The sequence below is a fragment of the Hypoxylon fragiforme genome, assembly GCF_022984875.1.
Source record: "Hypoxylon fragiforme strain CBS 206.31 chromosome Unknown GGS25scaffold_9, whole genome shotgun sequence".
In the NCBI taxonomy this organism is placed as follows: domain Eukaryota; kingdom Fungi; phylum Ascomycota; class Sordariomycetes; order Xylariales; family Hypoxylaceae; genus Hypoxylon; species Hypoxylon fragiforme.
The window spans coordinates 283,041-298,887 of record NW_026054764.1 but is presented as its reverse complement, the minus strand read 5'-3'; the positions used below and the strand labels follow the sequence as shown (position 1 = coordinate 298,887).

At 46.8% G+C, this 15,847-nt stretch overlaps 6 protein-coding genes across 6 annotated transcripts; 3 read left to right on the top strand and 3 right to left on the bottom strand.

Moving 5' to 3' along the window:
* Positions 1 to 158: 158 nt before the first annotated feature.
* GGS25DRAFT_505694 (lysyl-tRNA synthetase) lies at positions 159 to 2,785 on the bottom strand. The gene is made up of 2 exons (XM_049262261.1): positions 2,633 to 2,785; positions 159 to 2,403 (listed from the first exon to the last, which is right to left on the bottom strand). Exon 2 carries the CDS (start codon positions 2,399 to 2,401, stop codon positions 590 to 592), a length of 1,812 nt encoding a protein of 603 aa, XP_049112755.1. The 5' UTR covers positions 2,402 to 2,403; positions 2,633 to 2,785; the 3' UTR covers positions 159 to 589.
* A 383-nt stretch (positions 2,786 to 3,168) lies between these two features.
* Positions 3,169 to 3,570, top strand: GGS25DRAFT_515760 (mitochondrial import inner membrane translocase subunit TIM10; the record flags this gene model as incomplete). The annotated part of the gene is made up of 2 exons (XM_049263116.1): positions 3,169 to 3,266; positions 3,375 to 3,570. The coding sequence occupies 2 exons, from the start codon at positions 3,169 to 3,171 to the stop codon at positions 3,568 to 3,570; spliced, it is 294 nt and encodes a 97-aa protein (XP_049112754.1).
* Positions 3,571 to 4,663: 1,093 nt separating this feature from the next.
* On the top strand, positions 4,664 to 6,358 carry GGS25DRAFT_505688 (adenylate kinase). The gene has a single exon (XM_049262260.1). The coding sequence runs from the start codon at positions 5,210 to 5,212 to the stop codon at positions 6,026 to 6,028; it is 819 nt and encodes a 272-aa protein (XP_049112753.1). The 5' UTR covers positions 4,664 to 5,209; the 3' UTR covers positions 6,029 to 6,358.
* A 171-nt stretch (positions 6,359 to 6,529) lies between these two features.
* GGS25DRAFT_505684 (NAD(P)-binding protein) lies at positions 6,530 to 8,567 on the bottom strand. The gene is made up of 3 exons (XM_049262259.1): positions 7,959 to 8,567; positions 7,481 to 7,897; positions 6,530 to 7,411 (listed from the first exon to the last, which is right to left on the bottom strand). Exons 1-3 carry the CDS (start codon positions 7,989 to 7,991, stop codon positions 6,950 to 6,952), a joined length of 912 nt encoding a protein of 303 aa, XP_049112752.1. The 5' UTR covers positions 7,992 to 8,567; the 3' UTR covers positions 6,530 to 6,949.
* Positions 8,568 to 9,038: 471 nt separating this feature from the next.
* Positions 9,039 to 11,003, top strand: GGS25DRAFT_525125 (glycoside hydrolase family 76 protein; the record flags this gene model as incomplete). Its single annotated transcript, XM_049264729.1, has 1 exon — positions 9,039 to 11,003. One exon carries the CDS (start codon positions 9,039 to 9,041, stop codon positions 11,001 to 11,003), a length of 1,965 nt encoding a protein of 654 aa, XP_049112751.1.
* Positions 11,004 to 11,540: 537 nt separating this feature from the next.
* Positions 11,541 to 13,495, bottom strand: GGS25DRAFT_437537 (ER lumen protein retaining receptor-domain-containing protein). The gene is made up of 4 exons (XM_049258703.1): positions 13,381 to 13,495; positions 13,227 to 13,311; positions 12,856 to 13,130; positions 11,541 to 12,779 (listed from the first exon to the last, which is right to left on the bottom strand). The coding sequence occupies exons 1-4, from the start codon at positions 13,393 to 13,395 to the stop codon at positions 12,078 to 12,080; spliced, it is 1,077 nt and encodes a 358-aa protein (XP_049112750.1). The 5' UTR covers positions 13,396 to 13,495; the 3' UTR covers positions 11,541 to 12,077.
* Positions 13,496 to 15,847: the final 2,352 nt, after the last annotated feature.

The window sequence follows — 15,847 nt, the reverse complement described above, 5'->3', positions numbered from 1 at the left end:
CTTTAAGGCTTACTTCCTTATTACCCTGTACTACATTTCCTTGTTACTAGTTCTTCTGATAATTGATCAAACTCTTCTTTCAACTGTCCCTTTGGCCAGAAGACCTACAGGCAATGAGTGACAACTTTACCGTGACCTCGAGTCCGACATATTATAGTCATAATTTATTGCTACACTTCGACAACCATCCTCTACGGTCCCAAATTATGAGACTTGTACGGCGTAAAACCGGAAACTGATGGCCTTGACGCTTTGTATTGAAACCCCCTACACCCCTTTTCCTCGCTGGCGTCAAAAGGCTCGCTGGAGACGATGACAACCAACCTGTGATAATCAAGGGGCGGGAAACATCTTTCCAGGCTATAAATAAACAATTACTTACCTTGAAGAGAGAGATACGGGATACATTCTCTTCAAGCTTTGTCTCGTCATGAAAACGCATTTTTTATGTATTGGGAATTGTTTCTCTTAGGAAGATACGCCAAGACAAGTTGTATGGCAATGGCATAACTTCATCGACTAATGGGTATCATCTCTCCGGCCACCTGATAGGTGCCTACTAATACATTTCTTCCTTTATCCTAAGCGATCAAGCATCTTTCGCCTGTTGGTGTATCGAGACAACATTTCTTAGGGTACCAAAACCGAGGACTTGTCCTATCCTGGGCGCCCCGGAGAATAGCATGACCAGCCTGTCTACGCCACAGCCCCACCCCCCTGTTGGTGGTAATCCGTGCATTAAGGCTTGCACATAACTCTCGTCAACTTCGCCGGGCCCTTCTTTTTCTGACGTTGGGTTGTCCTGCTGCGATTCTAGTTGAAGCTCAAATTTCCGTCGTTGCTCGTAAGGATCATTCTCTTCCTCGTACATGTTTGCTATTTCACGTCCATCTATGAATAGCTCAGCACGAGCGGATACGAGCTGGCCAGTCTTGGGACAGGTGAAGGATTTGGAGAGAGGTGACATGCAAGCAGGGTGATGAATAATAAAAAGAGGCTGCTCGTGAGACGAGACCTCTAGGTATTTGCTTGCAAGCTCATCTAAGAATTTAGGTAGCGTCAACTCTCGCCCATGTGCAAAACTAGCTCGATCATTCAGGAGTTCTAAGATTTTGGGCAGCGCGTCAGGTTCCGAGAGATCTGGAAATCGAATATCAAGAATCTTCTCTAATGCGGGTATAAATTCAATTTGATTCCAATTCGTCCCAGGAAGATTGATTTTAGGCTTCTCCAGAGACTCGAGCTGGCTTTGTTGAAGGTGTTCGACATGCTTGAAGAGTCGAGTTATTAAGTTTTCGGTAAGCAATATCAAGTCGCTGAGGTTAGAGTATGCGGCGTAAAACTCGCACATAGTGAATTCTGGGTTATGGGAAGTATCGATGCCTTCATTACGAAAGCAGGTCCCAATTTCGAAGACTTTATCGTTGCCACCAATAACTAGGCGTTTCAGCCATAGCTCAGGTGCGATTCGCAACGCTAGCTCTTTATGGGGAAATTCAGTGGCGGAGGTTAGAAATGGTCGAGCTGTTGCTCCACTAGCGTAGTCTGCTAGGACAGGTGTTTGAACTTCTAGGAAATCCTTCTCGTGAAAGAAGTCTCTCATATATTTAATGATATGTGAGCGAAGTCGAAATGTGTCTAGTGCCGGCCGATTGACGAGAAGATCAACATGCCTTTTCAGGAGCATGGTTTCCCGGTTAATCAGCTCTTCGGGGAGTGGTGTTAAGCTCGGGCTTATGAGAGTAGGAAGCTCAGCTGCTTTCAGTGTCAGCTCACCAGCCGTGGTACGCATTGCTGTGCCTTTGACAGAGACCACGTCACCACGGATAAATGGGTGAAGAGCTTCCCTGAACTCCCGAGGTTCTGGCTTTGGATCGGAAAGCTGGCTGAGACTAATCATAATCTGAACTTGTTGATATCCGCCCATAATTGTGAGAAAGACTAACTTGGGCCCAGATCGCCTGACTGACATGACACGACCCTCCAGAACAACCTCTTCTGGGTCTTCTGGGATTGGCGTACCGGCCACATCCTGGTACCGTTTCCGAAAAGTAGGAACACTTATTCGGATTGGCGAAGATTTAAGCCTTGGGTACTGAAGGGCATGGTAGTTCTTCAGCTTTTGGATTCTATTACTATCCGTGATCGGACGACGAGATAATGATGATGCGTCATTCTGTGATGGTGATATGTCATGATTGGTATATGTGACGTCTTGAGCAGCAGAGCCATGTATGCTTCTGCTACATGATGAATTCTGCAAGCAGAATCTAGGTATATGGCGTGCCTGTCGGGGCTTGTGGCAGCTTACTGAGAAGAACCGCGCATATGCTGCCGTTTTGGGTGACGGCGATAAAACGAGATATGGACGCAGAAACCTGAGATTAAGCCTGCCGTCCATTCCTAGACCTCAGAGTTAGTTCAATATTGCACATTATAAGATCTTTATATGAGAAAGATAAGCTGGGTCATGTTCAGACAGGCTGGCGAAATGAGATCAAGCACCAAGTAAATGGTGTCAGTCGCAACGGTTCTAATGTTAAAGCAATGTCATCATGAAGAGTTTTCAAGCGTATATACCTAAGTATTATACACTCAAGTATGCTTTTGAGAGTGAATTCAGATAACTTACTATTTAATGAATTACTATCGTTTCATATCTCTGACTTCTATTTTTATTAAAGAAAAATCATAAAAAATATCCAAGTGTTTGTGTAGGTAGAATAACGACATCGATGTCTGTCGAGAATGTTGAAATATTTTGAATTAATTTTTCCTACTAAAGTTCATTTTAATAGTGCTATTACCTAATCCACATATTGTCATATTGCCCATTGATGTACTAACTAACCTTAGCGTAGTTATTCGCGTACGTAAGGATTGAAGACTGGGATTAAAAGGCTTGTGGGAAACCATGCTTATCAGCCTTATCTGCCCACTACTTCCATAAATTAGTATGCAAGTGTGTAACCTGTAGTATGTACCTACGTTTATAGCCAATCAAGTTTGAATGGTCAATGATATTTGATCTTTTTTTCTTTGGAAGCTTCAAGTTCCTTTAAATTATATTCGATCTCTTCGTCACTCAACTCAACTAAAAAAAAAAAAAACCTTGAAGCAAAACACAGCAACGCCAATCTCTAACCTCTCTACCACCCTATACAAATCATGTCTTTCCTCGGCTTTGGAAGACCTCAACCCTCCTCAGAGGAGAAGATCGCAGCCGTTGAGGCTGAGATGAAGCTTCTGACCCAGATGCACGACCGGTAAGGCCTTTATATTACAGGCAGTCGCATATCATGCGCCTGTCTACCTAGATGTCGAAGTTTTCATCTGTTTGGCAACCAGGAACGCTTTCTAACATTACATCATAGTCTCACAAAAGCGTGCGCAAAGAAGTGCGTCCCTAATGAATACCGAGAAGCCGAGCTCAACAAGGGTGAAAGCGTCTGCCTCGACCGATGCGCTGCCAAGTTCTTCGATGTACACTTGAAGGTCTCTGAATTATTACAGCAGGAGATGCAACAAAAGGGTGCCGGTGGTGGCAGTGGATTTGGCTTTGGCGGTTAGCCCAAATGGATAGGGATACAATATACTACGCCTAGCCATCTCTAATGCAGCGAGCCTATTGCTGCGACGGACCACTGAAACCAACTGTACAATATGTAGTGGTGGGGAGTGGACGTATGGCTTAGAAGTGTTGTCACCAAGTCTATAGAGTCGTCTGTCTCTGTAGACTTAGCGGAGCAATACTCAGTCAGAACTATTACATCAAGTGCGATGTCTGTATTATGGAATAGGTCAGCCATAATGTTTGGCTTAAGAAGAAAACCACCCTCTTATAATAACCATACTACCACCACAGTAACACTATTTATGGATGTTAAAATACTGAATGGGATACCTGCCTACCTACATTTACTTGGCTCCTCTCCAAGGTTGCAATGGGACAAGAGCATGGCAAGGCTTAGCAACGACAAAAGAAGAACGAATGTGCTGACCTTGGTATGCGATATACTACCCTAGATATAGTAAGTCCGCTGGACCACTCTCCTCGGCGATTTGGATTTTATGGTCGTCCGGTTATATGACTGTCCGGTCGTCCGAGGTAAGTAAATCGGAGTTCAGGTTGTTAGATTTATTCAATCATATGTTTTGTAGCATCACAGTTGTGAATGATCCGGTAAATGGTTTCACATGCTGCCGGCATAAATCGGGACTAAAGAGTTGACATCGGAAGGTATGGAATTTGATGTTCTATCTTCCTCGGTTGGTTTCACGTGGTTAATGGAACCGGTAGCTACTAGTATGTAGTATGTAGATTGCGGGGAGCAACCTAACATTGAATGTTCAGACATCCATCTGAGATGTCTATGTAGATGTGATAGACGGTACATAGGTACATACATGTGTGGTTCACTGCATGTGGTTCAACAGTGAATTGATTGAAGTTTGATGGTCTGACTCAGTAATAGGTAGCGCTGAGTAGGTAGGTACGTACATATGCAATTAGTCCGGCCTTCCGGTCCCCACCTATGTACGTCCCAACATTCCCGAGCATTCAATGAGAATTGATTGAGTGCACATGTGGTGACAAGCTTCGAGTTTAAGTTTTGATGGGGCAAGTTGCGACAAAGTACCAAGTACCTTATGTACTGAGCCTAATACCTACAGATTCCCCGCGCCGCCCGCTTGGTTCAAGCACGTCTTGCATCCTTGTCACATTCAATACCTACCCAGACCCTTCTTCTCTCAACTTTATCATCCCCAAGTACTGTCGGGTACCTGGGTCCAAACCTACACTCTTCTTCTTCTTCTTTTCTTCCTTTATTTTCCTTTATTTTATCTCAAGTATTTACTCAGGACTGACTTGGCCACAATGGCCTTTTCCTGATACTCATTGTCAGTCCTCCCGCCTGGGTCTTTTGATAAAAAAAAAGTTGCCGTGCAGTCCCACTTGATAAACTCGAATAATTCTGCGCTGGATTATCCTGCATTGTCGCTTGAGATAGTCGTAATCTAGAACCTGGTCTCGACCCGACTGTGTTACACTACATCGATATATCGCGATATCTGTGACGTCCAGCTCTTCCCGGCGAGCCTGCTCCTACGTAAACCGTCGCCTTTCGCAATTAGTACCACCTTTGTAGTAGGTACTGGGTTTCGACCCCAATCGCCTTCGACTCTTCCGTATATCATCCACCGTACTATGCGCCTCCGCCGAGCGGCCCGTGTAATCCTCGTTGGCGCACCTGGAGTAGGTAAAGGTACCCAATCCGAGCGACTTCTCACGCGCTTCCCTCAATTATCCGCCATCTCCTCTGGCGACCTATTACGCCACAATGTCAAGAACCGGACACCACTCGGCATTAAGGTCGAGAAGACGATGAAGACAGGTGGGCTGGTGTCTGATGACCTTATACTTCGATTAATTACGAATGAATTGGGTAGACGCGGCTGGCTTTATGGAGGACGCCCGAATGTCATGACTCTTTCTTCTTCGTCTGCTTCCATCGACGGGAGCGGCGCATCATTAGAGGACACTGCATCCGCCTTTGGCTCGGGCCTCGAGGCTGATCCCTTAGCTGGCGCGTGTTTGTCTGCGCAGGCCTCCAACGACCCCGCTGCCTCCTTCCTACTTGATGGCTTTCCTCGCACTGCGACACAAGCTGAGAGGTTGGATCGCATCGTACCTATCAACTGGGCTGTATCTATACAGACGCCATTCGATGTTATCATGCAGCGTATCGCCTCACGCTGGGTCCACGAGCCATCTGGCCGAGTCTACAACACTACATTCAATACGCCAAAAGTAGCTGGCTATGACGACATCACGGGTGAACCGCTTGTGCAGCGGGTTGATGATACGGAGGAGGTATATAGGGCACGGTTCCAGAAGTTCCAGGAGACTAGCGAGCCCCTACTGGAACATTACGCGAAGAAGGGGGTTCTCTGGGAGGTTCACGGCATGAGCAGTAACGAAATCAGCCCAAAGCTTTATCAAGAATTCGAACGTCGGTTTTTATGAATGCGAGGAATGACGGGTTAAGTGGAGTATGTACGATGTAAGCCTCCACTGGCGACAAAGTATTCCATTTGAATACACGATGGGTCAGGGATTTCAAATAGCGGGTACGCTGTATGGTTCACCGGAGTCTGGGGGGATGGATAACATGAGCGGAGAGACGGTTTACGCTCCGCTTCCGTGTATATACCACGTTCATGCTTGGGTATTGTTCTTTGGGATGAGTTGATTAAACCTTTTGTCGGGTATTAGTCTTTCAACAGGTTTATACTACTTTGGACTTTTCCCCGAAGTGAATAGCTGCTTTAATATGAACAAACTCAAATACCTACACGAATACTCGACAATGTCTCAGGCCTGACAGATCTCATTGTTCTCGAATTTTACAAACCTATTAGTTATATGCACCCCTTCCCTACGCCTTCTAACTATCGCCACCGGGAGCGGCGGAACATGTCAGAATAGAGTCATGTGATTTATAATACTGCCACGTGATACTCCAACGGGTTCGCACTCCTACATATACGTTTATAACCTAGATTAGATCGATGTAGGTTAGGTAGATGGATTCGCCGTTTGTTGGCACAGTCCTTCTCCCTAATACTATACAATAGGTACACCTTTTTACCTCAACCATCAATTGTGTAGAATCTCAAAACTCAACATTGGAAGAGCCTAGCCTACTTCTTTCTTTCTACATAGCAGGCACTAACTTTAAACGGCAAACGCCGAGTTACCTACGTTTACGTTACTATGCAGGTAATGGCTTAGCTCGTTGTTGTTCGCGCGAGGTGTTATCATAGGTATGCTCTAGTTTCCCTTTGGCTTCCCGCCCTGGCTTGATATATTCCAAGATAGACGGGCAGTGATTACTTGAAACCCGTATAGTGCCACAAGAAGACAGCCAAGCATATCCCACATCCCCTACTCAACAACAGCGCCCATCGCCTTGCGAGCAATCTCCTCGGGCGTTTCCTCCACGATCTCGAGCAGCCCCGCGTCCGAGTCTTCCTTCGACGCCAGGACACACCGCGCCTCGCCCGGGGCGTAGAGCTGATACACGAGCAGATCCAGGCCCCATCTCCCGGCGCCTTCTCGGTGCTTCTTCCTCCCGCTCCCAAGCAGATCCTTGGCGCTGCCATGCTCGACCTTCCAAGCCTGCCCCGTGACCCGTTGGAATGCGTCGAGCAGTTGGTTTTGGCACACTTGGATGGACCGCGCCAGGACGAAGCGGTTTGCGGTTTCGGCTGGGTGTGTGAGGACGCCGACGACGGACTGCCCGATCCCGGCTAGTGTGGTCCCGGTGAACTCCTCGGTGCCTTCATCGTAGATTGTTGCGGAGCGTTGGTTGACGTCGAAGCCCATTAGAGGGAAGCGTCGAAGCGCCTATATGATCCGGATTAGCTTTTGGTTGCCCATGTACACAGTCGCTGCCTAGGTACAGAGAAGCCTTACCCAGTCAATAGGATTCCCAATGCTGATGCTAGTCCAAGTGAACTCGGAGTTCGACTGAGAGAGCTGCCTCGCGCGCTCCAAAGCAACTTTCCTCTTCGCCCCAATCTCGTCGAACTCCGGCAAGTTGCGGAAGCCGGGGCCCCAGCCGAAGTGGTTCACGATGAAGCGCCTGACGCCCGCAGCTTCGGCGGCATCGATCATCGTGGCCTGGGTCTCGACGCCGGCGGGGCCGATGACGCAGACCACGGCATCCTGGCCGAAGAGTGCCGCCGTAAGCTTCTCGGCTGTGTAGTCTGTCCTGATGACGGGGATCCCGTCTGGGAAGGTTGAGGAAGATGCGGGACGAGTGATGATAGTGACCTCGAAGCCAGCTTTGACGAGGGCAGTGGTGATGGGGGCACCGAAGTTGCCTGATGCCTGTTATCAGTTAGTCGATACCTAGGTACCTAGTTATGATACCTGCGACAAAGTTACTTACGCCAAAGATAGCTACTTTCTTGATGGCTGACATGATGTACTATGTATACTTGGACTCTTGAAGGGATAGTCAGTCACCTAACCTAGGTAGTAGGTATGTAATGACTCGGTACGCCGAGTATATATACGGATCAAATCCTGTAGCCTAGCTACATATACGGGTCGAATCCTGTAGCCTAGCTACATATGCGGATCGAATCCTGTAGCCTGGCTACATATTTAACCTAGAATGACACAGAGAACATATCGGATAGAGATGATTCATCTTCTTGATTGGCATACTTCACTAAGTGTTCTGAGTTCCTGGCCTAGGGCTATCAGTGTCAGCCAGCCAGTTAGTTAGTCTACTAGATGCTAAGTAAATATGTTAGAAAAAAGGAGGAGAATGTACTGCGTAGGTACTACTAGTACATGATAGTTTTAGTAAGCCGTTCTTCTTAATTTAACTGGTTTATTCTTTTGATAGTTGCGTGAACTGAATGGATACAGTTCATGAAATGGCGAGGTTTATGAGGACAAAAATGAGTACCAAGAAAAAGATATCAATGGAGGGGTATGGCCTGTAAAAAGGGGCAATTTACAGACCCTAGGTAATGCAGCTGCCCTGTCCTGCCCTGCCCTGCCCTGCCGCTGCCGTCCCTGGTCCCTCAATAGCCTCATATGTCATAACTTGCATTTTACCCCATTTACCCCACACACAGCTTGCCCCACATTGATTCAGCTTAATTTGCTTTTAAATTCCGATTCGACATCGTTCGACTTCAACTTCCAAACGATGATCATCGTCCTTCGTTTCATCTTCCATCCTCATAAATATTCAACGTCTCAAAGGCCAGCACTTTGAAGGTGGTAAAATGGCTAGTTAGTTCCCAAGTCATAAGTTTCTTAGGACCTGTATAAACTACCTCAACCCTCATCAGATAGCCAAGCCGAGGTCTTCATGACTAAATCTTGACCCCTCCAATGGCCATGGTTTGATCGTCAGCTTTGATATTTAACACCTTAGTATATTTTATCTCTTGTCCCTCTTTGTTGTTTGAGTATATTTTTGTTTGAGTATATTTGATTATCCGTGATCGAGATGGCTCTATCAATCCTTCGTTTCATAGCCCTCCATGCCCTTTTTGCTCTCAATGTCGCTGCTCACGATGGGCCATCTGATTCGGGTGTGGACCTATCATCGTGGGTAAAAGAATGTCCGATATTCTTCACTTCGCCTAAGAGATGTGAACCTATAATACCCAAAGGATTCTTACCACCCGATGTCGTGAGTATCAAGAACGGCAGAGAGCCCCATTCACCCGATCTCAATGTTCTGGCCGAGGTTCTAGAAGCCATGCATGTCATGCAAACGGAATACTTCGCACCATGGCTTGGAACTTGGCCTGATTCGATTGATTGGACGGGCGCCGTCATGGGAACTCATATATCTGGTGCTGTTCGCAGTCTTTCCGAGGCTCTGGTTCATATCAGTTCGGGCCCAGAAAGTCTCATCAATTGGAAGTGGAAGGCAAACGTAATCGATAAATATTTTACTCAAATAACAGCATACTATTTCGGGCAGGATTATTTTGCCATTCGGAATGAGGCGTACGACGACATGCTTTGGGTAGTACTCGGCTGGCTCGAGACTATTCAGCTTGTAAATGTACACAACGACCTGCATTTTAAATCGAATATCCAAAACGACGTCGCCGAATCCGATGTGGATAGTTTCCAGGGAATCTATGACTTCTTTGCAAATCAGACATTTCATGGAAATAACTGGGTTTCCGCCTTTGCCCACCGTGCCCGCGTTTTCTGGGACCTGGCGTCTCACGGTTGGGACACAACGCTGTGCGGCGGTGGGATGATCTGGAACCCTCGTCTTCTACCATATAAAAATGCCATTACCAACGAACTATTTATCGCCGCTTCCATTTCCATGTATCTAAACTTTCCTGGTGATAATAATCCAGCACCATTTTACGGTGTGAGGAACCCTGATGAGCCCACCCCCAATCCAGGGACTGGGCCGAAGGATGCTAAATATCTGAAAGCCGCTGTGGAGGCCTATAAGTGGCTTATCGATTCTAACATGACCGATAGCCAAGGTCTTTTCATCGACGGCTTTCATATCAGTGGATACAATGATAGTGGAAATAACAATACGAAATGCGACGAGCGAAATACCATGGTCTTCTCGTATAACCAGGGCGTTCTTCTTACTGGGTTGCGCGGACTCTGGGAAGCGACAGGAGCACCATCATTTCTCTCGGACGGACACAAGTTGATTCGAAATGTGATCAACGCTAGCGGGTACGATCTTGCTTCGGACACGATCATCGATGACTTGTCAACGTTGAAGTCTGATCACCTTCCGAAATGGCATGGCCTGGGTCGCGCCGGCATTATGGAAGACACATGTGATGCTAGCGGTACTTGCAGTCAAGACGGGCAAACCTTTAAAGGCATCTTCTTTCATCATCTTACCGCTTTCTGCGAACGGCTTGTTATGCCCTCTCCTGAATCGGGCACCATGGTCAATACCCGCGCCTTCGATGCCACAAAGGAATTGCATAGCAAGGCTTGTTCCTCCTACAGTGGCTGGCTGAAGCACAACGCGCGGGCCGCGTTGCTTACTCGCGACAAGGACGGCAAATTTGGGCAGTGGTGGACGGCAGGTATCCTGGACTCGTGGACGAATCCATGGCCCACCATGGCAAACGACGGAGTGTCGCACCAGGCAAGCGATACGGACTACCGCAATCACGGGGTGCCGAACGATACCACATGGCGCTCCATACCATCTGGCAACAAGTCCTCCGAGATTCACAATCCGGTCCAACTACCGATTGCGAACCCAAATCAGCCGCAGAAACCGCTGAGCGGATCTACTGGCAACTTTCTGGGAAGCGAGCTCAAGGAAAAACGGCACATGGACGATAAATATACAAATACAAAGGATCCCAACACGCGCGGGCGCGGTAGGACGGTCGAAACCCAGGGCGGCGGATTGGCTCTCCTGAGGGCCTATTGGAAGATTGCGCATGCCCCAGCCCAGTAACGTTGCGACTGACAATCCCAAAATGGCAACAGTTCATGATGAGTCAGATACATAGCGTTGCATCGTCAGCTTATATTGGCATTATTTAGTGATATCATATGCATACTATCTACCCAGGCACATATACTACATACCTAGCCAAGCCAAGCATCTACATACATGAAGTAGGTATCAAATCTACCTGTACATAGCACTACCGTGAGATAGAATGAAACGATGATCAGGAATGGGTTTGCTTAACGGTTACTCTATGATGCATTGATGTCCGCCGTTTGATTAGGTGGCCATGATACATAGTATTGCGCCTAGGTTAGGTTAGTAGTACCTATCTCCACGAACACATCACTATTATCACCCAAGCAAACCCCATTGTTACAAATCCATGCTAGCAAGCTGTCGACTCTACCTCGCTACTCATACATAAAGGCACATACGTAACGTAGATAGATTAAGCATCTTTGTCTACCTACCTACTTACCCTAGGTTAGGTAATTTATCCTACAAACGTATACCATTTCCATACCCTACCCTACCCTGCCCTGCCCTACTATGCCCTACTATATATACCATTAAACATCCACGGATGCTACCATCTACATACCTATAGATAGATAGACAGATAGATAGATAGATCGGTTAAAGCAGGAAACAGATGCCTTTCAATTCAAAGGAAGGGGGCTTAAAAGAATTTCCACCGCAAAGAAGCATTGAAACCCTTTTCTCTTTCAAAGTACCCCTGATTAAGCCTCCATGTACCGAAAAAAAAAGGGGGGGGGGGAAGGGGGAGGGAAAAGACAAGAAGGGATGGAGGGATGGAGGGATGGAGAAACAAAAGCCACCTTGACTCCCCTTGCACGCGGTACGCCGCACCAGTAATATTCCTCCGGTTTGCCTACTATGCTATAACATACATACAACGTACAATTGTTTGTGGGAGAGGGGTGGTAATCATCCCGTCCCAAGTTTCGCAACAAGTAAGCAATTTCTGCAATAGCAGAGACTGATTATCAAACTACCCCTTTTCAACACATGTATATTTCATCCACTCTGGCTGGAGGGTGGAATACCGTGGTTTCAGTTATCCCGCCACTCACTCCCGTTGCTTATGCCAGTCGGGGCCTTGTCGGGGCCTTTGTGAGATGACGTTCCGGCCACGGGTCCTGGTAGTCCTTCGTCGTCGGAGTCAGACTCGTCGTCATCGAGGACGCGGGCAAGCTCGTCGGGGTCCCTCATCTTGGCATCGGGGTCGACGGCCGCATCATTGAAATCATCATCACTGTGGTGCTGCTCCTGTTCGTGAACGCCCTCATCGGCGCTAATCGAGATACCCCTGCTACCCCACTTAGACCTACGTTGTCCTGGGGCTGCGTTGCCGTTGGGGCCGAGGGCTGGAGCGCTCTCCTCGTCGGCGGCATCGGCGGCCTGGAAGCGCTTGTTGCCGAAGATGCGGTTGAGGAGCCAACCGCGACGGATGTCGTCAGCGTCCACGATACCGCCGGCACGGAGCTTGACGCGCTGGCGTGAGTAGTAAACCCAGAAGAAGTCGACGTAGAGAGCGGTCTGAACGATGCCGAATATGACGGAGACAGGGTTGGGGCCGCGGTCGTTAACGTCGAGCTCGCGCCAGATCCAGTTCAGAATGTAGAGGGCGCGGTAGGAGCCCAGCGTGAGCAAGTAGAAGGAATCGATGACGGTGGGGACGTTCGTCTGACGTAGGAGCAGGAGTTGCGGCAAGACGCAAATGGATTCGAGAATGAGAGAGAAGTCGTACATCCACTGTTTGGTGGGGGTTAGTTTATGTCAGCTAGCTGAAAGAAGGAGGGCTGAGTGAAGCATGGGCAGCAGCACTAACGGTGAAAAAGCCCCAGCGCCCTTTAGCCTCGAAGATTAACATCATGAAGGGTGATATGAAGAGCGATCCCATCAAAACCACGGCACCCAACTTCCAGGAGATCTCCCGCTCTCTTGTTCGTGGGAATAACCATCGCATGATGGCGATGATATAGAAGGAGGATATGATGTAGAATAGCTTGAAGAAGTAATTCCATTTCGAGGTTTCGGTAAAGAAATCGGTGTATCGCGTGCAGAAGACGACGGCGTAGAAGGCTTGAGTAATCATAGAGACGCCTGCAGAGTTGTAGTGTTAGCTGATGTGGTCTTCCTTTCCATAGGTACTGTTCAAAGTGTAAAACAAGATGGAAGCTCAGGCTGGGCAAAGTTTACCTTCAGCGCTCCGGTTGCGGTGAATCGCAAAGATGAGGATGCATTTTGAGAGCAGATGAAAGCAATCTGCTAGTCTTCGGATTGCCTACGAAGAAGATCAAGTCAGTTTAACACTATTTTAATATTATCATCGAGGGTGGCTATGGCTACGTACATTGAACGCTGTCATCTTGACGACAGAGCGTCCTGCTCGGTATTATTCCACCTACTACCTTACTACCTATGTAGTAAGTTGGTAGACTTAGCTCTGAATAGTTGAAGGATGGGTGTATCCGGCGGCCCTGATTCAACAGCTCAGAGCCGCAGACGCAGCTTGTTTGTTTGAGGGATAAGGTGGTTGCGATAATGGCGAGATGCTCTGTGTGGTAGTTAGATTGTAAAAGAACCAAGTTTGTAAAAAGTAGTTGTATGGTTGGTTACGTGTAGGTAGGTAGGTAGGTAGGTAGGTAGGTAGTTATCGATGGAGTTTAATAAAATACTGTAAGCTGATTTGATTACCTTCAAGTTTGGTTTGGTTTTGGGTTTTTTGAGGGGGGAGAATATTGAAAGATGTCGCCAGCTACATATGTACGTACATACTATACATGGTACATAATATGCGACTGTGGTCGGTCATATGCACATTGCACGGCGCTCAAACGTCGACCATTACGTGTATCGGGAAAGTGGAGCTCTGCAATGCTTTACCCCTGTCATGCCTAGTAGCTACGCTAGTATGATTACAGCTTGTACTACTAGTTATGTAGCAGTTCCTAATTAGCACTAGAGGGCACACGCTCGCGCGCGCCACAAATGCCCGAGTTTTCTCGGACCCAATTTTAATGTTACTAAAGGCTGCTTTCGGGCTAGCGCAACGCTAAGGATTTAAGGTCTTGATAAGACGATTTGATTGGGTGGAGCACCCTTTAGATCACATGACCTGCTTTTTCAAGTTGTAACTCTTTTTTTTTAGATGGTAGGGAACACACGGGCCATCAACACTTCTTATTCAACCCTTCCAATTCAACCCTTCTAATTCAACCCTTCTTATTCAATTCAACTGATTGAATTGATCGGATTGATTGAATTGATTGAATTGATTGAATTGATTGATGGATTGGTTGCTTAGATAGCTGATCTACATATCCTGTTGCAAGCCGGCTGGCTGGCTGGCTGGATAGCTGGCTGGATAGCCCGGGCCAGCTCCTCCAACACTGGATCCAAAGCTGGACCTAATAGCTGCTTGAATAACAGATTAAATACCTGATTAACGACTTGATTTGTTGATTGATTAAAAACCTGATTGAATATTGAATCAAAGGGATCAAGGGATCAAGGGATCAACGCAATCAAGGGGATCAAAGGGATCTAAGAGCTGATCAAAGATGTTCCGATCATGTGATCAAAGTCTCGGAACATCTTTAATCAGGTCCTTAATCAGTTCCTAGATCCCTTGATCCCCTTAATCCCTTTAATCTAGTATTCAATCAGGTCTTTAATCAATCAATAGGTCAGGTATTTGATCAGCTATTCAAACAGCTATTCAAACAGCTCCAGCTTTGGATCCAGCGTTGGATAGGCTGGGGTATTGTACATCCGCTAGGTCCCCTAAATCTTCAAATCCGGGCCTAATCTAGCGCCCCTAGCCCAAACCACATTCAACCCTCTTTCCACCTTAAATAACTTTTGAATCAGATATTGCACCATAGTGAACCCGGGCCCAATTGAAAGCGCCTCTAATTGCTGATTGATTGATACCGGTCTCGAATTGATGCGATATCTGGTCATGAAGTTATTCAAGTAAATAGGTTGGCAGAACGGGAGGCACGTGATCACCCTTGAAGCCACTCTAAAGGGCCCTTAGCGCCCTTAGAGCTAAACCTTATTCAACACTTTCAACCTTGAATAACTTTCTGAAACCTATAGCTGCAAAGGTGCAACCGGATTCAATTGAAAGCGCATTCAATTACGAATTCATTGACACCGCTCTTGGATTGAGGCAATACGTTGTTGAAAAGTTATTTTGGTATATGAAATTTGAGAAGGGTCACGTGACACTGCTTAGGGTGATCCCAGGCGGCTTTGGGGCTCTTAGGCGGCTCTCCTTAACGTATAAGGGTTCTTATAATGTGGCCCCAACGCTAATCACGTGCCCTCATCTTGCCAGCCTATTTACTTGAATAACTTTGCAACCATATATCGCCTCAGTTGGAGATCCAAATCAATCAATTGGCAATTGAATGCTCTTTTAATTGAATCCGGTTGTATCGTTGTGCCACATATGGTTGAAAAGTTATTTGATTGGATTGATGTGGGCAGCTGGGGGCACTCACTGGATCACATGACCTTCTTTTTCAAGCTGCAACTCTTTTTTTTGGATGGTAGGGAATATACAAACCATCAACCCTTTTAATTTAACCCTTCCAATTCAATTCAACTGATTGAATTAATCGGATTGAACTGATCGGATTGAACTGATTGGATTGATTGATTGATTGATTGATTGATTGATTGATGGACTGACTGATTAAATGCAGCACTTTTTTTGGTATAGTAGGGGCCATCAACCCTTCCAACTGAACTCAATTCAACTGATTGAATTGATCGATTTAGATTGAAATAATTTGATTGGGACTGATTGG

Excerpts from the sequence above, each read along its gene's own strand:
- GGS25DRAFT_505688 (XM_049262260.1), top strand. The coding sequence starts at position 5,210 with ATGCGCCTCCGCCGAGCGGCCCGTGTAATCCTCGTTGGCGCACCTGGA.
- GGS25DRAFT_505684 (XM_049262259.1), bottom strand. The coding sequence starts at position 7,991 with ATGTCAGCCATCAAGAAAGTAGCTATCTTTGGC. Across the intron at positions 7,898-7,958 it reads AGAAAGTAGCTATCTTTGGC|GCATCAGGCAACTTCGGTGC; the intron begins GTAAGTAACTTT and ends AACTGATAACAG. Across the intron at positions 7,412-7,480 it reads TTGGGAATCCTATTGACTGG|GCGCTTCGACGCTTCCCTCT; the intron begins GTAAGGCTTCTC and ends CGGATCATATAG.
- GGS25DRAFT_437537 (XM_049258703.1), bottom strand. Across the intron at positions 13,131-13,226 it reads CCGCAACCGGAGCGCTGAAG|GCGTCTCTATGATTACTCAA; the intron begins GTAAACTTTGCC and ends ACAACTCTGCAG. Across the intron at positions 12,780-12,855 it reads GGCGCTGGGGCTTTTTCACC|TGGATGTACGACTTCTCTCT; the intron begins GTTAGTGCTGCT and ends CCCACCAAACAG.
- GGS25DRAFT_505694 (XM_049262261.1), bottom strand. The coding sequence starts at position 2,401 with ATGGACGGCAGGCTTAATCTCAGGTTTCTGCGTCCATATCTCGTTTTA.